Source organism: Falco punctatus, assembly GCF_963210335.1.
Source record: "Falco punctatus genome assembly, chromosome: 8".
Classification (NCBI taxonomy): Eukaryota; Metazoa; Chordata; class Aves; order Falconiformes; family Falconidae; genus Falco; species Falco punctatus.
The window spans coordinates 41,845,476-41,859,936 of record NC_137588.1 but is presented as its reverse complement, the minus strand read 5'-3'; the positions used below and the strand labels follow the sequence as shown (position 1 = coordinate 41,859,936).

At 50.3% G+C, this 14,461-nt stretch overlaps 1 protein-coding gene and 1 long non-coding RNA gene across 5 annotated transcripts in view; one reads left to right on the top strand and one right to left on the bottom strand.

Annotated features, from left to right (window-relative positions):
• FMNL2 (formin like 2) overlaps positions 1–9,543 on the bottom strand; it is a 151,613-nt gene extending 142,070 nt beyond the window's left edge. For all 4 annotated transcript variants that reach the window (XM_080400058.1, XM_080400060.1, XM_080400061.1 and 1 more), the window contains exon 1: positions 9,407–9,543. In XM_080400058.1, coding sequence (XP_080256184.1) covers positions 9,407–9,523 — 117 coding nt within the window. In that variant the 5' untranslated portion in view covers positions 9,524–9,543. The remainder of the gene's footprint in view (positions 1–9,406) is intronic.
• A 766-nt stretch (positions 9,544–10,309) lies between these two features.
• Positions 10,310–13,605, top strand: LOC308068827. Its single transcript, XR_013930148.1, has 2 exons — positions 10,310–10,448; positions 10,567–13,605. It is a non-coding gene; the product is annotated as an uncharacterized lncRNA (long non-coding RNA).
• Positions 13,606–14,461: the final 856 nt, after the last annotated feature.

Below are 14,461 nucleotides of genomic sequence, written 5' to 3'. Positions count from 1 at the left end.
AACATCAGAGAAGGCAAGGGCAGCTCTGCAGGCTCCTGCCCCCATCACTAAGCACTTCTGCCCGCTGGACCAGGACACAACTTCTGGAAGGGCAGGAGCCACAGTTAACACTGTGGTCTCTGTGTTGTTCAGGCAACACGACGAGAGAAGTCCTATCTCTTAAGGATTTTCCCGAGGACCCTTCCGACACGGGAGTTTTCTCTGGGGCACAGACCAGGCTGCACAGGCTGCCACCACCCGAGCGGTCCCAGCACACCGCAGGACAGTTCCCAGGAAAATGGCCACAGGGTGTCCATGGGGAGGTGTCCTCACTTGCCTCTCCAACACTTCAGTCGGGAAGCTGCTGGGCACGTTTCCAGCTCATGATAAAGTACACACAGTTGCTCTTGAGAGTTGCAATGCAGAGTCCTGGAGGTCCACGCATCGCACAGCACTCGTCTGAGGACCATTCATTTCCAATACAATACGTCTATTATGCTGCTCTATGAATATCCTCCCCAAATATATGTTTAACGCTGCCCAGTTACAGAAGACAAACACTTGTTTTGTTAGAGATCCCATGGTAAATTGGAAACCAACACATCAAATTTCTACAGTATGTTAGTTATAACAGAGTAGAGCAAGTTACATATTATCCAAGCCTTTATGCAACAAAACACTTGTGAAAGGCAGCGCAACACTATTTTAGGAAGTGACAAAGCCCGGGACAAACTAAAGCTTATGTTTTCCAATAGATCCATATACCATGTTCTGCATCTTGAGTTATTAGAACTACAATGCAGATGATCAAGGTCAAAACAACCAGTGCAAGGGAAACAGTATTTAGTTAAAACAGGGGTGCACATCACGCACCTTCTGCCACCCACAGATCTGGGAGCCCTTTACAGAAGTAATTGGGAAGATGGCATTTCTCAGCAACGATGCTGCATGGGTAAAAGCACAGCCCTTCAGCATATAAAGTCCAAGCACTAAAAACCTGCTTGTTTTACTACGCTGACCCTTCAGAATTGAAATTAGCAGGATGTGATAAATGGGCAATTACTGCTTTTTAAGCAACAGCAGCTGAAAGTGCTTTTACCTAACTAGCAGGCTGCGGTCTTTGGTTGCAGTGATGCTGCAGCTCATAACTGCTGGAGGCCCGGACTAGATTTTATAATTTTTTTTAACATAATCACAAATCAAATGGAATGAGTTGGTGTCACTTATTTCCCATACCAAATTCCCAAATGGACACTTTCAAACAAACAAAGAAGAAAACAAACAATAATTCAGCTCAGTTTGTCTAAAATGCGGCTGCACACTGCTCGCTGCAGAAGTCTTCCAGCGGTTGGAACGGCTGCTTCACTGCTGCCTGGCAGCACATTTCAAACTGTTCCTCTCAGAACCGGCAACTTACAGTTTGCTCCTCAGCTAGTTTCAACTTCTAATATTCTAGATACCAAAGAAAATCATGTTTACCTCTCCCAGTTGTGAGATAACCCTGCTGAGCAGGACATGCTCCATCCACAAGCACTCCCAGGGGACCAACCACCATCCTGCAAAGCCTGTCGGATACAGTCGTGCCTCCTGCCCTCACGCACACCTCCCGAGGACACAGCACCCAGAAGGGACCAGGAAAAACAACCGCTTCTCTTGTGGTTTTCTTTATGGCTTCCTGCGCTGGGAAGTATTTTGATTGTGATCATCATGTGCTTAATTCAAACTCAAGAAGCAGCCCAGATGCTTAAAAATAAGCTGGTACCGAAGAGTGTTGATGCATTAGCATGTTTTGCATAATTCATTTCATCATGTTGTGGAGAGCTCTCCAGTTGCCGCTTCATGCAAGGTCACGATGGCAGCATTTGCATGTGCTCCTCCATGGCTCCTTCCGAGCAGCCGGGCATCAGCCTTCCCTGCCCAACCGAATCAAGCTGAGAAGGAGGTCTGCAAGCCAGGCTGCAGGGCTGCTGCTGCTACTGCCAGCCCTGTTCCACCATCTCTCCTGGAAAGCCACCCTTGAAAACTACAAGCAGGACAAAGATCTTCGCATTTTTTTAAACAATTCTAAATTTGCAGTTCCTGTTATCTAAGAACACCATGTGGTAGTACCCTGTTAGCACCTTGATTTAAAAGGAGCTCAAAAAGTTGACAACACCCTTTCACACGAAGCTTTGGACTTGTGCCTAACCAGATGTGCTCGCCGACATCTGCCACACACATCCCCTCACACGCCAGAGCACACCAGCGAGCCATGGTGGAAACGGCACTAAGCTCCACTGAGGTCGTCACTCGAGTCCTGACAACAACTTGTGCAGCAGAATTTGCACCAAAACCCAGGACACCGATTTAACTTCCCCACGCTACAAGTCAGCACTGGGCAGTGCTGATGTGGGACCATTTCATCTGGATGTCAGTGGCAATGGTGCCACTTGAGGACAAACCCTTCCCCAGGACCCTTCCCTGGCCACTTCTCGCTCAGGAAGTTGCTGCCCAAAAGCAAGTGTCACACGCTGCAGGAAGACCAGTAGTTGGGTCAGCAAAGAAAAGCAAAAGCAAAACTGCAATGAATCACAGGGATTTTCCACTTCTAAAAATGAACAGTAGGCTGTATTCATTCTCACTTCTCTGTTACCAAGTTGGAAGAAGAACAGCTACAACACTGAAAAACGAGCAGAAATGCTGAAAGCTCAAGATTAAAAATGTATTTGGGGGTAAAGGCAGGAACTGGCACTAGGTTTGCCTTTGGTAACATCCCAGAGACCAAACAAAAGATCAGAAAGTGAATGTCAAAGCTTGGCTTTACTTTAGGATGTATTCCAAGCAACAAATAATGAGGGGAAAACCCATCTATTCCTGTAGGGTCTTTCACTCCCTTAGCTCAGAACTGACAGACCAAGATGACAGATTTAAAACACCTTTTCCAACACACTAGGAAAAAAAAAAAATCTTGTATTCAGCAGATGCCAGGCTCAAAATGACAAGGAAAGACTGCCTGGGCCCTGTTAAAAAGAGAGGCGGTGCTGATCCGCGACAAAGCAGCAGACCAGTCCCTTTTGCAACTGTAAGGAGCACCCAGCACCCAAAACCCCACCTGAGACAAATACTCCCCTTCCGAAGTAGCCATACAAGCACAGAACATGGGTTGATAATTAGCATGCATACCTTGAGATAGCTGCTTTATTTCAAAAAAGATTTGGACTCTTTAAAAAGTTGCCTGAATAATTTACAATCTTTGTCAAATGATGCAAAAATACAATAAAAATAGCAAGTACCACCATGTACTTTCAAACAAACGCATGGGGGAAAATCAAATGTTTTTGATTCCTTTCGTGTTTCTGCTGAGTTTTGCTATTGGGGGTGTGTGTAAAAAAGAAAAGATTTCTGTAGACTTTAGCACCTTTTCACACAGCAGGAGAAGCTAAAGCAATTTTTTCTTTTTTCAATTCAAGATTAAAGGCACACTCCAGTGGCTCTAAGTCATTCAATCATCAATAAAAAACAACTCAACAGCTAGTGTTTTATTTAAGATCACCTTGTAAACTTTGAATTCCATTTTGCACCTCTCTCAGATTCTTTCCCTAGCATCACCCACTACACCCAGTACCACAGAAAAGACCATCTAACACCTCGGGGCCAAGCTCTGTGTGACCTTGATTGTGAAGACAAAACCACACCTTTATCTTGCACACAAGGTTAAGGAAGTTGTTAAGAGATGCTTAATAAAGCTTCAGGGCACTGGAGGAAAGATGATGGTGCAGGTTAAGGGTAAGGGCAGGGGGTCTGCTAGCTCATGCTCGGCTGGAGGAACGTAGTGCCCACAGAAGCATCTCCCTGTGAGCCCAAGGGTCGCTGCAGACAAGCCAACAGTCTCAGGACACTGGCACAGCCATGGCAAGGACCTTACCCCACCAGGAGCTAACCCCACCAGCACTGCGCAGAGGCCCGGCCCCTCCCCAGAAGAAACATGGGACGTGGGCCACCATGTGCGGTGGCTGCGGGGTCCTCCCCGAGCCCAGCACCGCACAGGAGCTGCGGGTGGGAAGCAGGGTCTGTACGGCAAGAAAACACTGCCCACACCTAAAGTGGAAAAAAACCAAAACAAAACAACGATCCTGCCAGGCTCATGGATGTGTACATTTCTCACCCCGCTGTGTTTTCCACCTTAAGAAGTTGATTGACCTGTTGTTATTCACCTTAGACAAAAGCAGGGAGTAATTTGGAAGGAAACATGACACGATGATGGGTTTATACAGCACACAGCACAAAGCAGATTAGGAAACCTCTCTGCCATCATTACCGTAACTGGGTTTGCACATTCAGGCTTTCACACCCACCCAAGCTGCCCGGCCGAGCACCCCCCGCAGCACCCCTTTCCCGGGACAGCCCCGCCGGGACAGGCAGAGGCGAGGCACAGGTTCAGCCCCACCGGGGGCAAACAGCTAGCCCTGTCACCTGGGTCTTGTGACAAAAAGCCCACCACTTTCTCTCAGGCTATTCAGAGCTTATGAACAAGTGACACACACAGTTTGACAGAATGGGTTCATACCTCCATCATTATCGCCCAATAAATTAAGGGGATTATTTTGTATGGAAAAATGGTACACAGAAAAATACATGTACCTACATCAGCTTAGCCATTTTTTAAGTCTTCCAGGTTTGCAGGATCTGAAATTAATTTTAGGAACGTGACTAACTAGCTGCTAGCTAAATATCCACCACAGTACCCTTGTATTCCACTCACCAAAAAAAAAAAAAAAAAAAAATCAGTTTTACAAAAATACTCTTCTGTAACATCTAGATGGAAAAACTTACAAATGCCATCTACCGATGTACAAGGCAACTTGATGGATGTGTCACCACCAAGTACTACTTCACTCTGTAAATTTAACCTGTCAGAAATATATATATTTAACAACATGATTTATTAGATTGTTTCTTCAAGCAAAAGGTGTCATTGCTTGAATCATTTAAACAAGACCTCAAGGAAAGAGCCCAGTGGCAGAACCGTGTCAGAGATGAGGCCTGAAGAACACACAGAAGGACTTTTCAGTATCTGAATTTTTGAAATCTTTCCCTGAGGTGGTTCCTAAATCTAATCTAGTGTCTCTCAGCTTCCACAGTACTGCTTTCTATTTCCACACAAGTCATGCCTATCGGGAGTACAGGGTCTCAACTGAAATTAGACCCAAGAGAGTTCTGTTAAATTTAGGAATTACAACCAGGAACCCAGTGCCCCACCAAAGTGAGGGAACGAATACTACCTCGCAGGTAACTCCTGCAACCACATCAAGCTCTTTAATCTGCAGACTCTAAACCATATATATTATAAAACAATGCATAATGTATTTGATAGATGATTAGGAAGAGGAATGGAAAACAGCTGGGAAATGTTACAGAGTTTTCACACTGAGCTTTCAAATTCTTTAGCAATAGACACTAAAAGTCCCTTGACTGGTATGGAAAATGATGCTTGGACAAAATCCACTGTGAAGAAGGAAATTCTACCGGAACGAAGAAGTTCCTGTTAGCAAAGCCTTGGGTTCATTCAACAGAAACAGAGCTGATGCCCTGCCTCCAGGCAGGTACTACCACGTTAAACTGAGGATGGAGCACAGCAGGGCCAGGAGTGGGATGGCAGAAAGACCTCCTCCTTCCACACTCCCCTCACCCTTCAGACCCTTCCCTCCATCCTAAAGGAGCGGGCACAGAAGACTCCTTTGTAAAATGAAACAACACTTGGTGGGGGTAAGAGGATATTTCCTGTTAACCTCACCGCAGATTTGTAATCCAGCAGTCAAATTATGTCAATCACAGCTCATTAGGCAACAATTTACCCTGCCAACTCTGTCCTGGCTGCTTCCTACAAACCACGTGTCATTTGCAAACGTGCAACCCCGTTACCAGTTCAGAGAAAGACCACCCTGCTGCAGGCGCTGGACGCCTGGCTTTTACCACCACACCTCCAAACGCACGGCTCGCTGCACTGGATGGCGGTGCCATAATGTCTACAGACCCATTCGGGGCACTTGGTTTGTGGCTGCACTTGCACACGCTGAACAATGGTTTCCTATGCAATAAACTAGGGTTTGTTACCAGAATTCATAATTCACGCACACTTGTCCCATGTGTCCATTCGATAAAGCCAGGGAAAAAATCCAACACAGCTGAGGAGGAAAAGTGAGCATGTTGGGGAAAGGACAACGGTGGGAGGTTCCTGCAGACAGGCAACCGAGCCGAGGGGCTGTGCCAGGGCTGGCAAGCTCCGAGTCAGCGCAAGAGCTGGAATCCACCTCTCGGTATATCCAGCACCCGCCACCAGCAAACTGGGAGCTCGGTGGCAGTAACACACCACCACTTCCCTGAACTTTACACTCTTGCATAAACTTGAAACCAAGGGAATTATTTCCCACGTCCTACCAAAAGGGGAGGACTCACATCAGTTTGAGAGGATGAAAAAAAAAATGTTTAGCTTGCAGACAGAAACCTGGATCTCCCTTGGGTTATCCTCCACCTTTTTCTCCTCAAAGTCTATCCCATCAAATATGATGCCTTCCTGAAACAGACAGACCCCAGCCCTCGCTAGCAGAGACGCATATGAATCTCAATACAACAAACAAGCCAGAGAAGCACATTTACTACAGCAATCCCAAAACCAGCACCAGAAGACACAGACTCACTAGGAAAATCCTCTCATGTTATTTGCCCAGCAGACCAAGAGGTGTGACACACACAGACCCAGCATTGCTGTCCTTCACCTCAGTCAGGCACTGCCACAGGCAAGCTCAGCGCATCCTCAGTAATGCCAATGGCACAGTTACAGACTGGAGGAGCCTATTAGTTACACTGGAGAGCTTCACCAAAAAAGCATGACCTGGAGCACTTCCCATCATCTCCTGCAATTTATGCACCTCAGACCTCAAAGAGCGAGGCTAACCAAGGAGGCAGCAAGGTGACTCTATGTTTGGAGTGGACAAAGTACTTCACCAGAGACCTTCCTCAAGACTACATCTGCTAACAACCCAGCAAATGAGAGCTAGCACACATGGGCATCTCCTCCAGGCGCACCGCCGCTCATCCATCTCCTTGCTGAAGGGACCACAAAGATCTTGTGGAAGATCAGGAGACTATATTTGAAGTGGAAAAAATAAAACAAGGCAATGTCATGGCACTTGTGGAAAAAAACGTGGGCAACCTGCACTCTCCTCACGGACGTGCACTTGTTTTAGAGGGCTATGGCTCACTGTGCTGGTTCTGTACAAGGTGAGAAGAAAAAAATACTTTTGTGAGGCTGCACAGGAGGAATGTTTCCCACACAGCCCCACTCTTTACATACAGAAACAGAAACGAACCGCTCGGCGTGATGACTGTATACCCCCACACACAGCTGCAACTCAAGCAAGCTGCATGTTCATCAACACCAAAAACAGTCTTGGAAACTTCATTAGCGATATGAAGATTGCTGTTGTCAACAAAAGCCCCTCGGGACCTCACCAGGGCTCTCAGACTGTGTGAGCAATGCTTGTGCCAGGCTAATTTCTTAAGACAGCATGCAAAGAAGGTGAGATTTAGTCCTTTAACCTTCAGCATCTCCTCCTTCATATGCCCATCTCCTGACTAATCCTCTCACCCTACAGAAAACATTCCTCATCTTTTTTTTCCCCAGCCACCATTCCTTTCTCATTAATCCCTGCTGTTCTACTGCCTACCCCGTTCTGGGGTCTGACCAGTGGCACAGTCATCTTCCCCTCAGAGCCACAGAGAAAACAAAGTAATAACAGCCTAGGAGTTTATTCTGTCATAAACCGGCCAGATATTTCCTGGAAGCTGCAGCAAACACCAACCATCCCCGGCTGGCTTGGAGAACAGGCTGAAGGCAATTTTGGGCTGTTACGGGCCCCATCTTACAGCTCCTCCCAATGGGAGCGGACCATCCGGCACCCTCTCCTCCCTCCAGCAAAGCTACAGCACTCGTCCTCTGACCCTTAATTTAAGTCAGTCTTCTAAAAACCGATGCCACCTCCTTCTTTCAAGCACTTCAAGAAACTACAGGCACAGCCCTGTTATCTCCCATATTTATACTATACGCACCTAACTCGCTCTCCTTTCCCAAAGTGACATCCCTTCCTTTTACTGATCCAATCAATCAGTCCTAACACAAAACCACTGATTTTCTCCCACCGACCACGCGCACACATTAAGCCAGGCACCCTTCTGGTAGGTTAGGATGAATCATGACTCGATTCCGAGCCACGCACTGCGTGCGGGGATATCTCCCAGCTGTAGAGAGACCATGGGTTTCCCCGACGAGAGCAGTGTGCGATCGGGCTTTTTCCATTCTGCCTAATCATCGTAACATCGCACTTGTCATTTGGCTCGTCAGTGGGGGTTCCTGACTGAATAGGCTTATTCTTTTCTTAGACATGATAATCTAATTGGGTCTAACCAGAAATAATCCCCAACACACACCACTTTGCGAATCCTCGCTCAGCACCAAGAGTATTTCAGATACTGGGGGGGCTGCGCTAGTATCCGATCGGGAATTACTCTGGCCTCGCGGCTCTCGCATGGCACGGCAGGCACCGCAGGCATGGCGCGCACATGGGGCTCACGCCTGCTCCCCCCTGAGCCCCTGGCTTTCACATAAACGTTGCTCAGAAGTCAGAGGGAGCCGGAAGAACGGAGGGGTCGCGATGCCCGGCGCGCACCCCGCGGCCACCCGAGGGAAGCAGGCTGTCTGCCCCAGCGCTGCCCTTCCCTGGGAAGTCCTCCCGGGAAGGCGATCCCAAGCACGGAGCGCTCCTCAGGTGAGGGGACGGGAGCGGGACACCAACCGGAGCCCGGCCCCGGCCCCAGCCCAGCGCACCCGCCGGCCGGGGCCCGGGGGGCGCCGCCTCGCAGCCGGCCGGGGGGCGCCGGCCCGGGCTCCTGGGAGCCGCCAGGCCGAGGCCAGGCCGCCGCAGGGCTCCCGCCGCCAGCTTCTCGCCACCGGCGGCTCCTCGCAGGTTCGCCCGCCAGGAGGGGCAGCCCCGCGGCGGGGGAGACCCGCCCGGGCTCGGGCGAAAGCGGCTCTTCGGGGGATCCCGAGACAAAGAGCCGCAGCCGGCGCACACGCCTGCCCCCGCTCCGCTCCCCGCGCTCCGCCGCCCCGTCCCGCCACCCCGGCCGGGCCGCGAGGTGCGGGCGGCACCGCCCCGCCGAGCCCACCTGTGCCGCCGGCCCGGCCCGGCCCCGCCGAGAGGGAGCGCGGCGGGGCAGCTCCCTCCCGCGCTCCCAACTTTTCCGCGGCCGCCGCCGCCCCGCACGCCCCCGGCCGGGCGCGGGGCCCCGCAGCTCCCCCGGCCCCTCGGCGCAGGCCGGCGGGCAGAACGCGGCGCCCCCTCCCCGGCGGCCCGACCCGCTCCCCACAGACAATGGGGCCGGCACTCACCAGGACGACGGCGAAGCGCTCCTCCAGCTCGCCGGGCTCGGGCATGGGCAGCTTGAGGGGCACGCTGTGCGCCCTGAACTCCGTCTGCTGCGAGTCCACGCTCCCCGCGTTGCCCATGGCGGCGGCGGCAGCGGCGGCGGCGGCCCCTCCGCGCTGCCTCCGCGCTCCGCGCCAGGCGGGCTCCGCGCCCCGCGGTCGCCCTCTAGCACCGACGGCGGAACGCCGCGCCGCCGCCCGTCATGGCTCGCCGCCCTCCCCCCGGGGCGGGCTCGCTCCGGCTCCAGCTCCGGCTCCGGCTGCGGCTCGGCGGCGGCTCCCCCGCATGCCGCCCCGCCGCCCGCACAAAGCCCCGCTCCGCCCCCGGCCCGAGGCGCGCTGGGACTCGTAGTCCCGCCGCCGCCCGGGGCAGGGAGGGCCGGGGCCGGTCGCCGACCCGCGGGGGCGGGGGCGACCCCCCTCGGCGTCCATTTTACCTCAGCGGGCGGCGCCGGCCCCCGCGGCCAGCCCCGGACCCCCGCCTCCCCCCGCGGGAGCAGCCCGGCCCGGCGTGCGGTGGGGCGCAGGGCCCGGCGCTCCGGCCGCCTCGGGCGGTGGCCGCAGCCTGTCCGGGGACCCTCCGCGCGTCGGGGCCCGGCGCCTTCGAGCCCGCGGAGGCGCCTCCGGCCCCGCTGAGGGGCTCCGGGGGGCGTCGCCTGCCACCGGGCTGCACCCGCTGAGGTGGGGGCAGCGGGCCGATAAATGGCCGTGGGTGCGGGGTGACACCACCCGAACGGATCCACAGGCGAGGCCTTGCTGTAATCAGGGAGCATCCTTCTCCCGAGTGCCTCAAAGCTGCCTGCTGTTCGGGTGTTATTTTCCACTTTTGATCATTCCCTGCAAGTCTTCTCCAGCGCTGCCTTCCGGCATCGTGGTGGCCAAACCAGACCCTGGCCGTGCTTTCCCCTGGGCCACTGTGCAGGGACGGTGTTGGATACCCCAGCCCCAGCAGCGTGGTGCCTCGGCACCTCCTCCGGATCGTGGGCAATTCCCTCGGCTCCAGAAGGTATTGACCCATTTGGTGGCTGGGCTGTATTATGCTTACATCTCTTTTATTCTGCAGCCTAAGAGCCCTGCTGATCCATATCCCGCTGTCTTATTTTAACATTTGATTATCCTTCCAGGAAAGAAGGAGTTCCACTCAGCTATCACCTTTGCGACAACACTCCTGCTGCCATTTCTCCTCCTGGTCATCGCTGCCTTCACTCCATCCTTGCTTTGGCACCCCAGCGCAGGGCTGTGCACACACCGCTCTGGGGCTCCATGTTGTGCCAGCTCACCATTACAGATAAAATTGCAAACATCGTTAAAGGCTTTCAGTGATTATCTGTGAAGTTCTGCCTTTTGCTGCCAGCTAGTTCAAGAAATTCAGTAAATCTCTTGAATCAAGCTACACGACGATTTGTTGATGCTGTTGCCTGGCGGCCCACAGTAAATGTACTGGTGTGCCCTGCGATGGGACTTGGCCACATCCATACCTATCTGCTGGGATGTGGGAGTATTTCTGGCTTAGCCTGGTAGGACATGGTAAGTGTCCACATGGAGATTAATTTGGGGGGGTGGGGAGCAATAGGCATTGTTGTTTAGAAAATGAGCATGTCTTAATTTACGTTATGTAGGATGAGAGTTGCGCTAGAGGCATGGCTTCCGAAGCTGCCACAAAAGCAATGCGTGGGGAGTCATGTGCTGTGACATACACAATCCTGCTGTCAAAACCCAGTGTCTAAGTGACAGTAAGCTTTTCTCTCTGTGTGCTCTAAACCCGCTACTAATTAAATGTTCTCATTCTAATCTTAAAAAGACATCATATATACAGGACTGGGATGGTGAGCGACACACCCTGTCCTGGCTTACACCCCCCCACCAGAGCACCTTGCCCACAGAGCATCAGCCAGTGCAGGACTTGGTCTGGGAGCCTGAGCAATGCTGAAAGTGAGGATTCTGCTCCATGGGTGCCAGGGAGGATGTTACCCGAGAGGCAGGTCAGAATTTCGTACAACTGCCTCATTAAAAGCCTAAAATTTTTGCAGTTTTAAAACCTTAGACAGTTCTTGGGAGTTAATAACAATGTTGATAGTGAAAGGAATAGTAAGAGATACTTTGCCTGATGTCTTTTATCTAAGACTATCACAATTCTTTGAAATATTAATTAGTTAATTAAGCTTCACAACACTGCTGTGAGATAAGAGAGCATTAGACTATCACAGATAACAGATGAGGGTCAGGGTACAGGATGCTGAAGACAGTCTCTGCCCAAGGATCCTTCACTCTCCCGGCAGCAGATTGCCAGCTGTGCTGGGTGCTGACCAGTCCCAGGCTCATGTCCCAGAGCAGGACCTCATAGACACCCCAGAGGGGTCCCAGGTGCCTGAAGCTGAGCACTGCAAATCAGAAATGAACCCTCAGCTCCCTTTCAAACCCAGCAGAAAACATGGTGCTTCAGCATCCCGGATACAGCAGTTGTGTGGTGTAGGAAAGTGTTACTTTTGCCTTATATTGCATACGGGAAAGTGAATATGACACAGTTTTGCACATAAGCCTGAGTGTTGCTGTTAATTACCTACAACAACAAACTTGTGCCAGTATCAGGAGTCCCAGTGTTTTCCCAGTCGATAACTCCCACCATGGAAGCACTCAAGAGCCTTAGTTTTCTGAATCAGGGGGAAATCATCTTAACATTTTTAAAATCCCTCTGGACAAAAGGAGACATTTGGGGACTGGGAGCTGCTGCTAGCCACACATACCTGGGAAAGCTTAGGATAATTGCAGGGCAAACTGGATTCTTTGGCTTACATTTAGGCAAGAAGCCAAAGGCAGCTCTAAATCGTGCTATAAGTTTAAAACCAGACTTCCAAAATTTGTAATGAAACTAACCATCCATGCGTACGGTGACTGTTTAACATCAATGCAGTAAGTGCAAAGCAAAGGAATTCTTTTAGGAGAACAAGACAATTTTTGAGTAATTTGTTGTAGTCTGTAACTGGGATGTCGACATTTGCAAATGTCAAAATCAGCGTGGCAGCATTGCTAAATAAAAAAGCTGCTTAGCTGGCTCACACTTAAATTAAAGAAATTACTCCAGGATAAAAATTAATAAACAAGACCTTCGTTTTTACATGTGTTTATTTAAACTAAATAACCAGCTACACAATGTGTAATTTACGAAGCTGATCCCAGGCACCTGGGCGATTCACAATGGGTGATGCCACCAGGGAAGGCATTGTCTGCGCCGGGGTTAATGGCCATACCAGCCTGGCAAGGGCTCTGTGCCTGGTCATGTGTGGAATGTCACTGGAGAATGAGACACATACTTCCCAGCCTTCACTGAAGCTAAGTGGTACTGCCGTTTGTCACCAAAATCTCTGCCTTAAAACAAAGCTGGAAGTTTGGGGCCGAGACTTTCTTAAATTCCCCCGAACCAGTGTCTACTTAGCTATCCATGGAAGAAACTTGGAAGGGAAAGGAAGAGTGGTTTATGAAACCTCATTTTCCCCCAGTGCTCAGCATTTCCAGATAGACCCTGAGCTGACATTTCAGTGAAGTTCCAGGTGATCTGATAGAATGCTCTCAAAGCTGGCGGGTCAGCAGCAGGCTTTCATAACTAGCTAGACCCTAGCTCAGCAGTGGAAAGGTGGTATTCATTCATGATAAAGATGTAGTGCAACCATAAACTCCATTGTGAGAGCTGAGCAGCGTACACTTAAGAAGAGATTATTGATTGCAACACATGAACAGCTGACCTTGACTAGAAGACTACAGAGGATTTTTTTCTGTAATAAATGAAAAAAAGAAAAAAAGAAAGGCTGCTTTCTGAGAACAGTCTTCTCAAAGAAAATCAGCTTCTGCAGGGATTTCCTGATGATGGGAAATAAAGACTTGATAGTCTTTATCCTCATGCACATCCACTGTTAAAGAAGAGGCAGTTTCACTTCGTTTCATCATGTTTTACCCAGTACAACGTATCTGCTATCTGCTCCAGTGCCTGTTAGTCTTTTATTTATAGCAATTTCCTACAAATACAAGAAACATGCCTTATCTAGCCTCAACAGATTGTGGAAATAAGTTGCAAAATAATGGTCAGGCCTGTTGGCATTAGTGTTACTGTAGGTTATCTTAGAACAGCATGTATTTTTTTGAGAATTAAATACAAATCTAAAAACCACCTGGAACCTGAAAAGTTTGCCATCATTCTGAAGGACCTTACCAATTGCCATATCGACATCTTTTCTGCAGCCACCTGTACATCAGCACATAAAGCCTTGTCAGCTTTGATCCTGCTTTCTACCACACAGGTGGGCATGGCCACCTGCCTCCTCTCTCTTTTCACGCCTGTGTCCACATCCTCATTGCACAATTGCTGTTTCTGCATCTTGTGCTGAGATCTGAGCTTGTGATAACAGATGGAAATGCTCAGTCCCGGTACATTGAGTTATTAGGTTCATATCTCGTTAGCCCTCTGATTTTTCTCTGTCTGCTAGAAATTAAATTGTTAACTTGGAATCTGATTTACTTGCAGCAGTTATGCTCTGGTTTAACTGTGCTGATGTCCTCGGCCTTACTTCCAACACTTGTTTGTGCAGATCAGATGCAGCTTCATCAAAGCAAACTGTGATGTCAACAGCAATGAGATCAGCCCTAGTTTCTGCTCAGGACCACTCCTCTACCAGCAGCAAGCACTAAATATCATGCCTGGATCTCCTGCCAGAGGGTGCATAGGGTTACGCCCGCTTAATCCAAGACCAATCGATCCTTTCAGTCTTGTTGCTCCTTTCTGAGGTGTGGGGACGCCTCCCAGCCCGTGGTACTGGACTGACGGGCCTGAGGCCAGGCTGTGTGCGAGCCCAGCACCGAGCATGCAATGGCACACAGCAACACGCAAGAGGGTTAAGTGCAACCCCGACAGTACCTACGTGCGCTTTTTCTCAGCTTTGAGGAGAAGTAACACATGGAAATATTTAGCACAGCAGTTTTGCACCTTTCTTCTGACTTTTGAGTTGTTCCTTAAAATTATATAGGCTT